This window comes from Cornus florida, unplaced genomic scaffold, assembly GCF_030987335.1.
Source record: "Cornus florida cultivar Cherokee Brave unplaced genomic scaffold, ASM3098733v1 CherokeeBrave_3.0.0_Hap2_Chr06, whole genome shotgun sequence".
Classification (NCBI taxonomy): domain Eukaryota; kingdom Viridiplantae; phylum Streptophyta; class Magnoliopsida; order Cornales; family Cornaceae; genus Cornus; species Cornus florida.
The window spans coordinates 88989472-89007400 of NW_026775576.1; the positions used below are offsets into that span (position 1 = coordinate 88989472).

Here is a 17929-nt window from a genome sequence, read left to right on the forward strand (position 1 = left end):
GGAGAGCCTTATTTACAGTCAGTAGTGAAAGCAAGAATCCAAGGGTTAACTTCTATCTCTAACTTCAGAGAAGATTCGAAGCCATATGGAATGTGCAAATATCTTTTCCAGCATTCACCAGTCAGCCTAAACCATATAAGGAAATCCTTGCGGGCAATGGAAACTGAGAGATTTGGGTTTTGAACTTCTGATTCTTGTTGAGTTTGTAGTTTGTAGTTGCAGAGAGAGAGAGGGGGGCAATTTCAGAGTTGAGAACGAGTGAATAGAGATGGAGGCGATTTGTGAGGCAGAAATGATTTGCCCTAAAACTATATATATTTGGGAGGCTGAAATGATTTGCCTTAAATATATATATATTTTTAATATTAATATAATCAAATATATATAATATACACATATATAAATATAATATATATAAATTTCCGAAAAAAATAAAAAAAAATTATATATAAAAAAAATTATATAATAATATAATCAAATATATAAATTACACACACACACATATATATATATTTGGGTCCTTTTTTGACCAAATATTTTAAATTTTTGATTCTTTATAATTAAGTTTAATTTTAGGTTCCTTTTAATGTCTATAACTTAATTTGGAATGTGCCTAATATTAACATTACTGATCCAAATATGAATGATGGGAATGATAGTTGAAAAAGAATAGCGGTTATGTTAAAAAATAACATTTTCATTATTGGAGCCGAATTACTAAAATGTAGCATTTTAACACTGTAGCACTGTCAAAATATGGATTTGGCATCCGAATTTGACATTTTAGCATTAGAGATGCTCTGAACGCCAATAGATAACATCCAACAGAAATTCTTTTCTCTTCAAAGCTCAAACATATTGTAGTCACGTCTTTGCCATGCAACGGATGCATATCCGAATATGGATGACATAAGTGGAAGCGATAAATTTGTTTTCGATGAACGGTTTACTTTGAAGCCACAAAATAAGGTACATGTTTTGCATAACATAAAAAAAAAAAAAACCTTATCCCGAAAGATACTAATACTTGAAAATAAGTCTAAAAATAAATTTTTTTTTAAAAATTCTGAAAAAATAGAGAAAGAATCCTAATAAAATAAAATTACTAAATATGAAATATGAGTGCAATCCGAGTTCGTTTAGACAACGAACAAAATTTTTGAAATATTCGACAAGCTTTTTTTGGATAGAAAAATTCCGTTTTGAGGTCCTAAAGCACAGCATAGCTGTGAGTCTTGCTTGTTGGGTCATTTTCAGTAAAAAAATGCACTATTCGGGATCAACTTAGAGAATCTGTCAGTATGTCTATTTGACCCTCTGACGGTCCAAACGAGCCATAAAGACTTTAGCAATTAGTTCTACATTAATGGATGTGTCAAATTTTCAAATAAAAGGATACATAGACACTACTAAATATCTTATCAGTTGATATTTATATTTTATTTTCTAAAGTAATATAATTTCTTTATGTAACTTAAACAATTTGAAGCAATGAGAAAGTAAAATTGTGAGTTATTGAATATACTTTTTAAGTGCACATCTAATTAAAAATGTTAGACACATATTTCATACCCCTATCTAAATATTGTGCATCCGACACGAAAACCTCACCTACTTTAAAAGAGTTCATGTACCATGGTCGTGGACTCTACGTGGCTGGAGTTGAATATAAAGAACAAATAATTTTACTACAAACACACCACAACCAGTCATGTAATCAATCAGTAGCAATTCTTCTCCAAGTTCAAAGATACTGTAGTGATGTCTTTGTCATGGTCTAAAAGGTATCTAGACTTGAACATAAAGAACAAATAATTTTATTACAAACACGTCCACAACCACTCATGTAATCAAATATCAATTCTTCTCTCTTCAAAGTTCAAACATATTGTAGTGATGTCTTTTCATGGAATAAAAGGTAGGTTAGACTTGAATATAACCACTCATGTAATCAGTATCAATTCTTCTCTCTTCAACGTTCAAAACATATTGATGTCTTTTCATGGAATAAAAGCTGGTGAGACTTGAATATAAAGGACAAATAATTTTATTACCAACACTCCAAAACCACTCATGTAAGTCATCGGGTCTAGAGAAGGAGTCTGTGTCGACTCATTTCTCAATAGTCTTCATTTCCAACTTGTGATACACTCTACTAAAAATTGAGAAAGAATTGGTTACATGTCATTGTTTACTTAGTCTAGCAAGATCATAGCCTTCCTTGGAAAATATGTATGTCACGGATTTAGAATTGAAGCATACTGATAAGTACTTAGTTGAATAAATCTCTGATCATGGAAGTGGTGCTTTAACTTGTGCAGACTTAAGTGCCATAGCTACTAGCTAGGTTCAAGACTCAAGAGGGTCAAAAGTCTTTTAGCAAAGAAACATAATTCTCAAATTCTAAGCTAATTAAATGCCCGAACACAAATTCGTGGGATGTAAATCTGTGAAGTTCGATCGATCGCAAAAATGTGAGATTGATCTTTCTCAGATCGATCACTATTTCCATCTACAAAAGATGGCTTTGGCACCACCACCGGCACATCTCTGCATCATCTGTTGCCTTAATAAGCAAAAAGTGAGTCGTCTTGGTCAATCTGTCAATGGCTCATTGACAGATTGACCAAGACGGCTCACTTTTTGCTTGCTCATTGACAGATTGATCAAGACGGCTCACTTTTTGCCTATTAAGGCAACAGATGATGCAGAGATGTGCCGGTGGTGGTGCCAAAGCCATCATCTGTAGATGGAAATAGTGAAAGCTGACTTCAACATTATTGTTGCCAAGCGAAATTTCCTAGGTCTTTTCAAAATTTATTTTATTTATCTATGTTATAAATATAGAGCTAAATATGTAGAACATGAAAGAGAGAGATAATGCAAATATTGGTGTGCTTTACTAAGTAGAAAGGACTTCATTTATTGGCACATTTCCGAACACAATACACACACACACACACACACACACATATATATATAAAAGAGTTTTTATGGACATTTTTTACTGTTATTTTCCCTTCTTAATTACATTGTTCACAAAACACGCCCGCACGCACAAAAGCACTCATGCACACTTGCACTCTTATAAGCAATTGACTGCGCACATATACACTCTTATAAGCAATTGACTTTGAAATTGCTATTGCATTGAATGAGAATAGAGTGTGAATCACATTCTCACAACAATTTATTATTATTATTATTATTATTATGTGTGTGTGTGTGTGAAGTCCTTAAACCCTATATTATGCTTTAAGTAAACTATAGAGAGCAAACAATTGACTTTCATGTTTAAATTTATTTTGTTCATTAATTTAGAAAAAATATAGTAATTAGTCAATTTCAATTTTGCTGAAAATAGTGGATCCAACCAATGATAATTAGTCAATGTGAACACAAGAAAAACAAGAGAAAGAAAATCACAAACAGAGAAGAGATACAAAGGAAAAAGAAAATCACTTGCAGAGAAAGAAAGAGAAGACAAATGGGTAAGTAAGAACTCAAAAGGAGAATAAAAGGTGAGAGAGAGAATGGTGGTGCTCTAAAATGATGAATTGAGAAGTAAAGCCCAATATTATTTTCATAAAGTGGCAAATGCGCTCATTTTCTAATGTATTCCACTAATGTTTGGGCTTCAGGCCCAGAAAAGCCCAATATTATGGTTTAATTTTTTTTATGTGTTTTTTTTTTTTTTTGTTTAAAATAATCGCAATGACTTAAAATTCATTAATAGATTTCGACGGAGTATTTGTTTAAAAAAGTCTTACAAAATTCTGCAAAAATTAATAAAATTCACAAAAAATTATTTATATTAAATTGTGTTATACAAAAAATTGGACTTTATGTATTATGCTGATAAAAAATTATACTCACAATAATAATTTTTCTTCCACTACAATAATATACACCTGATTTTGTAATGATTCAACCCCCATGCGCAAACGACGTCGTAGTCCCGAATTCCTTGGATTATTTTGCCTTAGCGAAAATATTAAATTTTATTTTCCCAACCGTTTTTGAATATACCTCCGCTTCTTCGATACAAACGAAGCCTCTTTCGTCCTCCTTTATACTTCCGCCAAATCTGACGGCGATTTCTTCAACACCCACCCTCACCCCCTCCTATTTTCTCACAGCCCAAACGCAAAACCTCACTTCCAAGCTGTCCTCTTTATTTAGTCTCTCTCTCTCATTTCCTTCACAAACCTTCCCCTCTTTCTCTCTCTCTCTATCATTTCCTCTTTCTCTCTCTAAGTTTTCTACCATGGCTCAGGTGGTAGCAACTCGGTCAATTCACACTACATTCGCATGCCCCAGCTCTGGATCTTTACACAATCAAGTTGAAAAGCTCAAACCTTCTGGTTTTGCCCCCAAAGTGCTGGTTTCTAGAGAACTAAGGAGTCACGGAGCGTTTCGCATTAGCGCGCCGATCACTGCCAAGAGATCTGTTCGCGCCGCGGTCGAAGTCATGCCGGTGTCGCCTGAAGACATACCAAAGGTTGTACATATACTTGCTAATTGAATTGATATATTGTATTTGGATTTTAATTATGTTGTCATTTTCATATATATTTTTTTTTTTCCCTTTCCAATTTAATCTTCTAAATTGTGGTTCTATTTTGATTTTTATGTCTATTACTTATGGTTTGTGTGAATAATTCTAGGATCAGCTTTGTGTTTCTTTTAATGAAATTTTGATAGTTATGCTTTGGAAAATTGGGAATTGAAAGGAACCATTCAATGTTGATTGGAGACATTTGATGCTAAATGAGTTTGCATTGAATGACTCTTACATGGTACACTTCAATTCTATGCAGAAAAAGCAGAGATTGAAACTAATCACTGCTAAAATTTGCTCCTTTTAGGTTTACAGTAGCTTTTGTGCCTGAATTTGAGATGCTTTTGGACTTTTTTCTCGGAATGGTGTTGCTCAAATATTGGTACTTGTAGTGTTGTCACTTGCCAAAAACCATTTTTCAGCATTTCGGTGGAGCTTATTTTTAAAATTCAACTCAAGGAAATGTTAATGTTGTTTCTTTCTACTATGACTTTGTATTCTTTTAATTGGGTTAATTAAATTCAGAAAACACACTTTTATAATGCAATAGTAAAGTCAAATTTCCTCCCCCTCCTCTTAAACGAAAATAGATAATGGAAAAAAATTTATCTACTACTTAGATGGACTGGAAAGGATAGCACTTTATGTGAAGACTAGTTTGTGGACTATACATGTTTCTAGCATCGATCACATTATTTTTTCTTTATATTTTCTCTCTGATTTTCTTGGTGGAAGGGCAGTAATGAGGGTTAGATAGTTCTGCTACCAAACTTTTATATGGGAAATGTGTTTTATTAACGAAAACCTTACTGAAATTTAACACTTGTCATTATTCTTGTGTTTGTTTACTATTGATCAGACAGAAGAGCAAATTCAGCATTTACCGGGAATTCAGCATCTGGGTGATACATCAGTGGGTATGTGGTCTAAACCCACGGTTGGACGTAAGACAAAGATTGTTTGCACGATTGGTCCTTCTACCAATACTCGGGAAATGATATGGAAGCTGGCTGAAGCTGGAATGAATGTTGCACGTATGAATATGTCTCATGGAGACCATGCATCTCATCAGAAAGTTATAGATTTGGTTAAGGAATATAATGCTCAATCAAAAGACAACGTCATTGCAATCATGCTTGACACAAAGGCAGGTTTCTTCATTTACTTTTATATTCTTCTAAATAACAAACAGTATCAGGCTGTGCAACCAATAAGGTTGCTAACTTTTGCATCACTCAATTAATAGCGGACATTAAAAAAAAAAAAAATTCCTTTTATCAATTGCACCTTGTATTGTTAATAATTTCAACAATTTTGATGTTCCATCCTTACAAAAATTGTACCCCCGGGTCTACTAATATCATTGAGTTACTCTTGCCCCAAAACTTCACCTAGGTTTCCACTCTTGCGCTTCATGTGTGCTGCATGCACATGCTTTAATTCTCAATTCCAAGTATCAATAGAGCTGTCATTGGTGATAGCAACACGAGAGCCCTTTAAGCATAAGAAACTAGCTTGCTGACCGTATGCCTTGATTTTGGAGTGGCAATGAATTGCTTTTTGGTTGTAGACCAATTTTGTAAGTTAATATTCTATTTAATTAGCATGTGGCTTGGACTTAAGTTAGACTGGAAATTAATGATTAAGATATTGTACATTGTATATTCCTGAAAGTACCAGGATATAGTGTTTTTACCATGCACATGAATAATATAATGTCAGCAATTAAGATCTCATAATTATTTTATAGTTGTGAAGCAATGGCCTTTTATACAGCTAAGGTGACTGCTTGAAAGTGTATACCAACACTGTAACCTGGGATGGCACATATTTTGAATGTTTTTTAGCTAGCTATTCTCTTATCTCAAACTGATTTTCATATTTGTCAATTAATTTCTCATTATATGTTTTTTATTTTTCACAGGGCCCCGAGGTTAGGAGTGGCGACTTGGCCCAACCAATCAATTTAACAAGTGGCCAGGAATTCACTTTCACAATCCGTAGAGGAGTTGGCGCAGCAGATTGTGTCAGCGTCAACTATGATGATTTTGTTAATGATGTCGAAGTGGGCGATATGCTTCTTGTTGATGGTATGCAGGGATACTTCCCCCCTTTCCCCCTCCTCCTTCATAGTTGGATATTTAAATGATAATCATAATTCAAATTGATTATGAAATAAACATTTGAAGAGAGAGCACTTGATTCTGCATTCTTTAAATCCATTGTATTGTCATTTTCTGTGCCGCTCATATTTAGTTAGGGAGGGAGGGAAGTGTCACTTGACAAGCCAAAATTCCTAGCATGGGTACTTTGAACATCTTTTCTGAAATCTAATCTTTTATTTTCTACTTGCCTTTTCAAAAAGTAGATGATTTTCTCATGCTCTGTTATGTTTGAACAGCTACTTAAGCTGTTATGCTAGTATCCATGCATGTCTGTCTATCTCAAGGTCATTAAAGTTATTGATTTTCTCTTTCTCTCTTTCCCTCACTTTCTCTGTTTGCACGCATGCACGTGTATTTGTGCCTGTGTGTATTTTTCAAAGTTATATTATGTTTTTGGAGTACTAGAACAATGTTTGGAAGACCATAAAAAGATACATGCCAAACTCCACGTCCAGTAGCCTAGAACTCTAAAGGCTATTTGGTGATATTCTATTTGATGTACCTCTGCTGATGAAAGATCTATTATGGAATACAGAATGGTGTAATCCTAACGTCAACTTTCTATTTACATCCTTTTGCCAAAGGATTTTGTCAATAAAGACGACATAATGAAGAGGGCTTCAGTCATAACGATAATTTTAGCCTCCTACCTTATACTCCCACTCCTAAGATACTTAAAAGGGAATTTGCTGATTAAATTGTTTCAATCTAATATAAACTTCTCCAGGCAGATTATCTTTGATATTTAATATAGTTTGAAGACATTTCTCTACATTTTTAATTTTCCTGTGTAACATAATTTTGGGTTGTAGAAAAGCAATTTCAAATATTATCAACCTATAAATTCTAAGAATATTAAATTTGCTGCTGTGATATTTAAGCACCGCTGACCCCTGCCTTTTGTTATAGGTGGTATGATGTCGTTCTTGGTGAAGTCCAAGACAGAAGATTCAGTGACATGTGAAGTCGTCGATGGAGGAGAGCTTAAATCTAGACGACATTTAAATGTTCGAGGAAAAAGCGCTACACTTCCATCTATTACTGGTTAGATTCACCAATCACCTCCTTCAGGATGCCTTCAGATTTTTCTCTTACATTTTTTACCCTTAGCATAGGGGTATTAAGTTGTTTATTTTTGTGAAATGAATATACCCATTTGCATTACTTTGCAACAGAAAAGGACTGGGACGACATCAAGTTTGGAGTGGACAATAAAGTTGACTTTTATGCTGTTTCGTTCGTCAAAGATGCAGCAGTAGTCCATGAACTGAAGAATTATCTGCAAAGTAAATATATATGGTGTATTTCTTGTAATTAGTAAATAAATACTTATTCATATTTGATCTATATTCTACACCAAATTTTAACATCAGTTGTCATTTTCTTACTGTTTTGGCAGGCTGTGGTGCAGATATACATGTTATTGTAAAAATTGAAAGTGCAGACTCTATACCAAATTTGCATTCAATTATTACAGCATCTGATGGGGTAATCACCTTATTTTTTATCTTGTCTTGATCTCTTTTTCTTTTTGGAGCAAAATCACCGAATTGTTGATTTAGCAAAACAGGTCTTGGGTTGGGGTCCTTTCTCATGCCAATCTTTTTGATTACTTTGGTGTTGAGTTGAGTTGCTAATTGGGGTTTGAAATGTGTTTTACATTCTCCACAATGTTGGGAAAATCATTGCAAGGAATGAGGGATTCATTAAATGCTTAAAGGTATATAGATAACAAGGACTTCCAGATAGGGCCATTGGTAACTGAAGCAGCTTTGTGGATTGAAATGGGTTCCTATTTTCTTGTATCCTCATTAACTTTTTTCTACGTAGTGAAAGTAAGTATTCTGTTCTGGTCTCAGGCTATGGTTGCAAGAGGAGATCTTGGTGCAGAGTTGCCAATTGAGGAGGTTCCACTGTTGCAGGTAATGCGTTGTTACTGATAGTAGAATGATGATAGTGGAAACATTGGTTGCCAGTTGCATTTTTCACAATTGTGTTAGACATCAACTTCAATTATTTCCCAAAGTCGGACACCAATTTATTGTAAATCGCAGGAAGAGATAATCAGTATATGTCGTAGCATGGGGAAAGCTGTTATTGTTGCAACGAATATGCTTGAAAGCATGATCGTTCATCCCACACCAACACGCGCTGAGGTATCAGACATTGCCATTGCTGTTCGAGAGGGTGCTGATGCTGTTATGCTTTCTGGGGAAACTGCTCATGGAAAGTAAGTTACTTCTAGACCCGTACAAGGATTTGGCAAACACTACACTAGGCACATTTTATGCATATTGGGAGAGGTTTGAGAATAGGGGATAGCATGACTCGCCAGATTGAGTTTCAATGTAAAAGTTTACTCAGTTGAGTGGGTTCTGTGCCACTCATCAACTTTTGGCAATGGTAAAGGCTCTGAGGAAAGCTTGCGGGAAAAAAAAAAATTGGTCCGACCTATATGAATAGTAATCAAAATTACTCTTTGAAGTTGTGTTCAAGTAGCATCTTGGTTTAAAAACTAATTTTGGCCTTCTGGTTTCACCCTCATGCAGGTTTCCTTTGAAAGCTGCTAAGGTTATGCACACAGTCTCATTACGGACTGAAGCAACCATAAATGGTGGTGAAACGCCTGCTAATCTTGGCAAAGCCTTCAAGGTCACTTAACATCTTAGCCTATGTTGATTCTCTGTCAACTTTACAATGATGCTGCGTACTTTTCTATTTTAGAATTTCCATTTAAAAGTTTACCCAAATACTTACTGAAGCTTATTGTTTTGTGTAGAACCATATGAGCGAAATGTTCGCATTTCATGCAACGATGATGTCCAACAATCTTGGAACCCCGATCGTCGTCTTCACTAAAACTGGTTACATGGCCATCCTACTTAGTCATTATCGACCTTCTGGCACCATATTTGCGTTCACAAATGAGTAAGTTTCATATTTATTGACTGAGTTCATCGGATTTAAAGGGGAAAATTGCGTGCAAGAACATGTGGATGCACTATCTTATAGAGGCTTGATACATCTTTGTGGTTGGATCCTCTTATTCAACATTTCAGTTATTTTAAAATCTGCAAATTTGCTTTTTAGAGTTTAAGCAGCTTCAACAAATTGAGAATTTTGGCAATATTTCTGAATGTCCAAAAATCTGTTTACATCACTTTCGTAAGCTTTCACAACCTTGTTACATGGCATATGGATAAAATGATTTAGCTATATGTGGAATTCTCACAACATCATGAATAAGGGTTGACAGGGTTGTGTTATTTGCACAATTCCTAAAGAATTATTTTAGAATAACAGCTAAAACGTATGCTTATTTTCCATTTTTACAAATTTTACTCATTTGCTTTTTCTCACTTAAAACTCCATCGTTGCTAATTTCCAAATTGTTTAAAAAATTTGCAAGTTTATGTTAAGTCTGTCCCTTTCGCAATATTTCCCCGAAATTGGTAGACTTCATCAAGCTGCAGGCATAACTTCTGTACTCTCTGTAGGGATGGGTTTTTCTTTCCCTGAGTGCCAGAAACGAGCGTTTTTGTTACATTCTCATTCAGTTGTTGTTTAGTTTGAGTAAACCTAGTTTGCGACAATGTTGGGAAGAACTGAATAGTTGACAACTTACTGAACTACTTAATTGTTAAGTCTGGACTGATGATTTGAGACTTTGGTAATCAAGTCAATTTCATAAACACACAAAAATTTGGTGTACTCGTGCTATGTATTGATTTGTTTATAAAATCTCCTTTTAATTTATTGGAGAAGGTGAGAGAATTAGTATATAAATCTCATACATTGACTGATCAAATGGACTTGGTTGGCATGCAGGAAGAGAGTACAACAGAGACTGGCTTTGTACCAAGGAGTTTGCCCAATATACATGGAATTCTCAGATGATGCCGAGGAAACCTTTGCAAAAGCATTGGTTTGTTTGAAGGTGAGGTTTCACTGGACTAATCACATATATTTGTTTAGGTGGTCATTGATATGTAATCATGTGGATCGTACATCATACTTAACTTTAACCAAGAATTTGGGTGGTTCTTTGGCCATTGTCACAACCATCTATTCCTAGCATATACTCCCTTGAATCTGGGTTATGGAATGAGAATTTATCTGGTTTGAGCCTTACGGTCAGAAATTTTGTTTGAGGTTGAATCTTTGTTTTTCAGTGTGACCAAATACTTTATAATCCTGTATCATTGGTGCTTTTGCTTATGTGAGTCATACTTCCCGTCCATTTTGGAGTTGACCCATAAATTGGTGTGATTCATTGTGACAGCAAAAGTAGGCTGCAAGGTCACTTACTGAAAGTGTAGGGCATAATTTCAGAAAAAAGCTTCATGGTAGAGTGGGCTTTCCTTGGTCCCGAACTAGTTAATTGAAATTTACAGCCCAAGGATTGTGCCTACGAAATAAGAAATTAATTTATATGTTGGGTTAATGAAACCTATACAGTATGAAAGAAATTTATCAACAGCCTAAAGAGATTTTTAACATCAAATTTATACCAGTAAATCTTTTGTATACTTGTATCTCCCAGTCTGTGTGCGCTAAAATAAGGTGCTTTCAATGTACAGCAACAGGGGATGGTGAAGGAAGGAGAACAGGTAGCTCTTGTTCAGAGTGGTCGAAAGCCCATCTGGCGGTTCCAATCCACTCACAATATCCAGGTCAGAAAAGTTTAGAAGGGGAAAAAAAAAGATGGAATATCCATAACCAAGATCTCTGCCCTCAAAGTCAAGGATTACTCAACTGGAGCAGTTCATATTCGTTATGGTGATCGTCCCAAGCTGGTTTTTGCTTGTGAGAACAACGTCCGACTTACTTATCCAATGTGTACTTTCTGTATTCCCACCCACGAATATCTTCATGTTCTCTACCGTGCCTTCTTATTTATTAGGGTTTTTTTTTTTGGTTGTCAATTTTCTTTTTCGGAGCTTATATGAACTAGATGGTTTGGTGCAAGACTGGTATCCTGAGAAAGAGCAGTACTTATGACAAGCTGTTTCTTTTCTTAACATTTGAGTAATTCAATCCTCTATATTTCCAAGTGTCTTCATCTTGGTAAGAAATTGTTCCTCAATGTTATCACAATTTTTCTTAGCAGATATAAGAATGTTGCAAGTATTGTGCATTATTTGCAAGATTTAGGGGCTACAGGTGACTAACGACAAATAGTTCTTTGCTTTATCTTGTAAAAGAAACTGAACGAAATTTAATACGCTATTATTGTTAGACAAAATCTATAACCAGAAGCTGCTAAATGAGGGAAAGAGTTTATCGCAAGGAAATAAGAAGTGTCGTTTTCTTTATTTATTTGAACACTTTTCATTGTTTGGTGGAAGGATTTGGAAGCATATAGGCTCCCAAAAACAACATCATTGTTCAAAAGCATGCTATGTTTGGGAGTACCCAATCGGTGACTTGGATTTGGGAGCACATATTTGGCGCTCCCAAACACAACATCATTGTCCAAAAACATCGTAATAATGTCACTATCGTACACAATAGTTACCCTTCTCTTCTGTCCAAAATTGAAGAAAATATTCATTGCAACTATTGCAATGAACCTCAGGTTCTATTGTAGGGCCACATTGTTTTAATGGAGTGTTTATGATCGTTCCACCATGTCATCGTCACAATAAATAATTTCTCCCCAAACTGGTCAGATAGAAAATTGACCTAGAAAGGATGAGTTGTTGGTCCATTCCTTTTATCCGACTCTCCCTTGTGTCATATAATGGATGCTAAATAGTGACAGCAAAATGTTCCACGAGGATATCAAGGGTGTTGCCTCTTGGAACATAATAAGATGGATACCATACAAGCAAAATAACGATTCTTGAGTTTCAAGCACATAATTGTAGTAAACATTACTGTTATTAATAGAACTATGAGACTGGTGACAGAGACAAGAAACGTATCTATTACATTCTCTGATTAATGGTATGAACAACATTTACAGGAGAAACACAAACAACCCAACTATGAATGCTTTATTCATTCCCTAAATGATTTTCTTTACTGTATCACAATGGTGAGAAAGAAAAAGCTTCCACGATATGATTTATAGGAGAAACATTTGAACAACCCGACCATGTACGACTTTATTCGTTTCCCTATCTGCTTTTCCATGATGTATCACAAGGGTTCCAAGCAAATGACTCCTAACTGTGCAAATTAATGAGATGAGAAAAGCTAAGTGATATGAATATTTACAGGAGAGAGACACTTGAACAAACTCTGTGCATTTCCTACCCTGCTTTTCCCTTCTTGTTTTATAAGGGTTTCGTGCAAATGGCTTCTATCCATGCAAATCAGTGATATGAGAAGAACTTGGACATTTTCACCCATAATTAATTACCAGCCCCATAGACTACTAAAGCACAAGATTCAATTCCAACGCTCAGAACCTCTACCCATAATTTTTGCTCACATCCAACCAAGAGGCATGGTATAAGATTTTCCCTTCTCTGATAGGCCACCAGCTACTTGGTTATTGTTGCTTGCTACAAAGCTAGGACTGCCTCTAAGCATTGCCATTAGGCCTCCTCCGTGCACTCTACCTTCTGGAAGTGAAAATTGAACTAAACCACCATTTTCAGCAGCAAAATTCTCCCGGGAAGGAATCTGCATGGAAATCCTCGTATCAATTGACACCCCGCCTATGCCATCAATACTGTTATTTCCAGCAGTAACAATCCCTTTCATCTTCTGTAATGTGCTGGATTGTGGATCTTGCAGTATAGGACCCATTAAGCCACCACCATGGATCTGCTTGTCTTGCACCTGTGTGTTGTGGAAAGCACACAGGCCAGATTTCCCCCTAGCAATCTTGTCACAAGGAGCAGCAGCCTGGGCACCAAACTCTGACCCTAACCGACCCCAAGAGCACCATTTACCTCCACCATGTGCCTTGCAAAAGTCGGTGCTGCCTTGAGCACTCTTCCCACATCCTTCAAATTTACACCTTTTCCCTCCGCCATGACGAACACAAAAGTCGGTCCGTCCCCTTGCACTCTTAGTGCATTCAGGTGCGGCACATCTCTTGCCCCCACCATGATTAACACAAAACAAGGTGCCTCCATGCACACTCTTCGCGCAGCCTCCTTCAAATGTACACCTTTTCCCTCCACCGTGGCCTTTACAGAATGGTGTGCTCCCCTCTGCACCTTTTGTGCAACCTAGAAAGGTGCATCTTTTTCCCCCACCATGCGCTTTGCAAAACATTGTACTCCCTTGAGCACCTTTTTTACACTCAGGATACTGGCATCGACGGCCACCGCCATGGGAGATGCAGAGGCCAGAAATGCCCTCAGCACTCTTGCTGCAAGTTTCCATCTTACACCTCTTGCCACCCCCATGTCGGATGCACAAGCCAGACTTCCCTCTTGCCGCACGGATGCAACCACCATCGTAACTGCACCGCCTACCACCACCATGGCCAATACAAAAGTCCGTACGGCCTTCAGCACTCCTTGTGCACCCAAGAAATTGGCACCGCCGGCCACCCCCATGGGCTTTGCAGAACACTGTCTTGCCTTCTGCTCCCTTCTGACATCCAGTTTTCTGACATCTTCTGCCACCACCATGGGCAATACAAAGGCCAGAAGCACCTCTTGCTCCCCTCATGCATCCTTTGAACTGACAGGTTTTCACTCTGGTGGTGTTGTGTCGCTGTTGCTGATTAATTGCTCCAGGAGCAGAGCCAACTGAGCGACTTGGAATGTCTGCTGCAGTTAATGAGGCGTTTGGAATAACTGGAGTTGGATCGATATGGTTACAAACATGGTAAAAATGACTGGTAGTCTCTGTACTTTGCAAAGCATGCAATGGAGGCACAAGATGCCTTAGTTTCCATTTAAATGATGTTGCTCCTTCATCCACAAGTTGAACTGTGCCAGTTACGATGCGTGACTCTGCATTATTCTCAAAAGGGGCAATCCCTTCAGTAACACTTGTGATATCAGATTCAGCAGCTCCAGTGGACAGACTTAATTCAAGGTCGAGTTTAGGTCTTTCCACTTCTACTGTCTTTGGAATCCCAAAAATATTCTTCAATTTAGGTGACCTCTCATTTCCTAGATGGGTGTTGATTCTCAGATGTAGATCGATTGAAGACCCCTCTATTTCTTTACCCAAAGATTTAGTAGTGCAATACCTTGATGAACAACCCAACCCAAGAACCAGAGAAGACCCGTCTTGCAGGTTCGCCGATCCATTAGTGACACTCCATTTCCTCCCGCTTCCATTTGAGTTTGAGAGATACGAGCTTGACACACCAGGGGAATCAAGTTGCAATGCAGTGACTGCAGAATAAGCGGCTCCAGCATCATCAACATTACCTACCAGATTTTTGAATGCATTTGAGGCAAAATTAACAGTAAAATGTTGATTGGTGTTCTCCATGTAACCTTAACAGTGACAACTTTCTAACCTAAACTGACTTACAATTGTAAAACAAATAGCCAACTTCTGAGGGCGGGAAAAGAATTTCAAGAATATAAAAAATAGCTTCAAGATTCCCTAAAGTAAAAGGAGAACAGGCCACCCCCACTAACAAATCCTGATGTGTCACAACGATCCATTCTCCCAGTTAAAAAAATGACTTGACCAAATCATGAGCAGCAGGAAAATATGTTTTGTAAACAACTCATATCCTTTGCAATAACATTCTGGCTGTCACCTGTCAGTCATCCTGTTTCAAAGCAAATATACATTCATTAGTAGGTGATAGTATGCTAGATGGAAGGATACACAAATTGAATATAAGAATTTTCCAACAGAAGAATAACAAAATGATTGGATTAACTTCTCAAGTTCAACATCCTGCATTATTGCTGATGAATTTCAATAGGTATGAATTCAGACAACGTAAGCATACTTATCAGACTCAGCATAAAACACAAACCTGAAAAATAAAAAATTTCCAAAATCAAAATCAGCAATAATTAAAATCCATAATTTGCACGGCACTGCTGGATGCTTCTGATCAATAGAACCGGAAGAGGAGTCCGCCAAAAAGAAAGACCACCAAAAGTAACAACGACCAAGATACACATTCTTCAAAGTGAGCTTACATTGTCCAAGATACAGACTGACCAATAAAAGATGGACAATGGGTCTATGACATAATTCTTTTCCCTAATTTAATCTACACAACAAATAGGCTCCCAGTCAACGTCCAACCTTTAATCCAAAGTAGCTGAAGAAGCAATAACAGAGTAACAAAGCAAGCAGCCTAAATTAATACACAACAAGAGCTCCTGAAAGCAAGAATCACAAGCTATCGCTATTTCATATATTCCAGATTAAAGGAAAATATCAATAAAATAAAGAAAGAAAAAAAATAATAATAAAAAAAAAAATAAAGAACAAACAAACAAACATATTCAAGAAAAAATTGCATAAACATATGATCTAGAGGTGCAATGCCATAGTACAAACTAGTTGCCCAATTATTCAAGTATAAAAGGGCATAACAATCAGATTTAAGCAACTGAAAATAAAATATGTGAAGAACTTGGTGACCATTGCGAAAATCTCACAGAAACAAATATATTCAAACAGGGTTATCTCAGACCAACAAACTCCTATATGCACACCCTACAAGATGAAAAACATTTACTTAAAGCATTTAAGGAATTTTTTGTTTACTGCTTCTAAAATCGTCTTTTCTTTTCTTATTTTGCATTTTTTTGTTTGTTTGTTGATAAGCTTCTTTTCTAAATTATCCCACTTCTGTTCTATATATATATATTTTCTTTCTTTTTCCCAATTGTTCCTCAAAAACCAAAACACATCAACCACTTCTTACTTACAAGTTTCTGCTTACCTTTCTTACCTTATAAAAAGCAATTTTTTTTAAAAGAGTGAACCCAAACATGCTTTAAAAATAACAAGTCCACAGGCCTGAACTCTATTCATATAAGATTTATAATACATTCAAAGACAACAAATAAAGTACAGAAGCTAAAATTCTAAACCTAGTAAAAATCCATAGTTTGCACTAAACTACATCGATACCCGAGATAAATCTCATCAATTATATTGAACCAATAACAAAAAATTTCTACAAAATTAAAGTTCCAATTAAAATAAGGTTTAAGAATAACTAAGCAAACATAGAAAATTAATTAGCCAAATAAAATAGCATAGTTTTCAGTTTACAAAAAAAAAAAAAAATTGCCCGCACAATCAACAAAATACTTAGAAGAGTTAATAATAAAAAAATACTTCGAAACATTTCTAATATTTAGTGTAAAAAATGAATCTTTGAAATTTTGGTGCTGCCAAAGCAGAAGAAAAGGATAGGAGATTGGGAATTGTACAACAGGCAGTCAAATCGACATCTTCTTCAACGTTTTCTTTTCTGTTTCCTCTGTTTTCTCAGCAGCCAAACAGAGGGCAAAGAAACCACAGAATTGAGCGAAGCACTCAGATTATTACATAGCAGGGGATCGAAAAAATTCCAAAATTAAAGCGAAAAATTACCTTCAAGTTCATGAATCATTGGATACAGCAACATCAAAGGCGTCGTTGGAGATATAAACGAATACTAGGGTTTCGAATGCCGGCAAATCACATAGAGAGAGAGAGAGAGCTCTAGTGGAGAAAACGAGAAAATATTGAATTTTACTAGGCATGTATAAGAACAAAAGCGCACGACTGGCGCACGTTAAGCCATAGCAATCCTCTGCTTCCATGTTCACGGTTCCTCTCGTGCATCTACAATGGGATGTTGCTACATCATCATTAACGAAAACAATTCGGATCTATTGGGACCCACTAAGTGGTAAAAGTTATTGGTTGTGATGAATAATGGCCCTTTCATGAACCGTATGGGCAAGGTCTTGTGCAACCGACACGGAAAACATGCGGTACAATTAGAATGTGTCGACAGTTTAATGGATGGAAATATTGTTTTGGTACTACTTATTTTGCTTCCAGCTAGATTATTGGAATGATCGAAGATGGCAGTGTTCGTAGGGAATCGACGCCCAACTGCTTGTGGGTGATTTTTGTCTGGAGTGAGTTTGAGCCGACAGTGATACGTCACCTGTGACGTATGGTTTTCGACGTCCGGCAGCGGGTCGCACCTTTAACGGTGCAATTACCTGTGAGCCCCACAAACCCGAATCTTTTTTCGAACCGGATCTTCTGCAGTTATTATACCCGAATCTTATTTGGAACCGGATAT

General features: G+C 36.4%; 2 protein-coding genes across 2 annotated transcripts; one reads left to right on the plus strand and one right to left on the minus strand.

Moving 5' to 3' along the window:
- The first annotated feature begins 4022 nt into the window (after positions 1 to 4022).
- Positions 4023 to 11801, plus strand: LOC132312704 (plastidial pyruvate kinase 2). Its single transcript, XM_059811177.1, has 12 exons — positions 4023 to 4501; positions 5421 to 5708; positions 6486 to 6651; positions 7636 to 7770; positions 7902 to 8012; positions 8126 to 8214; positions 8586 to 8648; positions 8781 to 8956; positions 9276 to 9378; positions 9506 to 9654; positions 10555 to 10663; positions 11307 to 11801. Exons 1-12 carry the CDS (start codon positions 4268 to 4270, stop codon positions 11412 to 11414), a joined length of 1731 nt encoding a protein of 576 aa, XP_059667160.1. The 5' UTR covers positions 4023 to 4267; the 3' UTR covers positions 11415 to 11801.
- An 836-nt stretch (positions 11802 to 12637) lies between these two features.
- Positions 12638 to 17362, minus strand: LOC132312706 (uncharacterized). The gene is made up of 2 exons (XM_059811178.1): positions 17224 to 17362; positions 12638 to 15427 (listed from the first exon to the last, which is right to left on the minus strand). Exon 2 carries the CDS (start codon positions 15136 to 15138, stop codon positions 13162 to 13164), a length of 1977 nt encoding a protein of 658 aa, XP_059667161.1. The 5' UTR covers positions 15139 to 15427; positions 17224 to 17362; the 3' UTR covers positions 12638 to 13161.
- Positions 17363 to 17929: the final 567 nt, after the last annotated feature.

Excerpts from the sequence above, each read along its gene's own strand:
- LOC132312706 (XM_059811178.1), bottom strand. The coding sequence starts at position 15,138 with ATGGAGAACACCAATCAACATTTTACTGTTAATTTTGCCTCAAATGCA.
- LOC132312704 (XM_059811177.1), top strand. The coding sequence starts at position 4,268 with ATGGCTCAGGTGGTAGCAACTCGGTCAATTCACACTACATTCGCATGC. Across the intron at positions 5,709-6,485 it reads CAATCATGCTTGACACAAAG|GGCCCCGAGGTTAGGAGTGG; the intron begins GCAGGTTTCTTC and ends TATTTTTCACAG. Across the intron at positions 10,664-11,306 it reads AAGCATTGGTTTGTTTGAAG|CAACAGGGGATGGTGAAGGA; the intron begins GTGAGGTTTCAC and ends TTCAATGTACAG.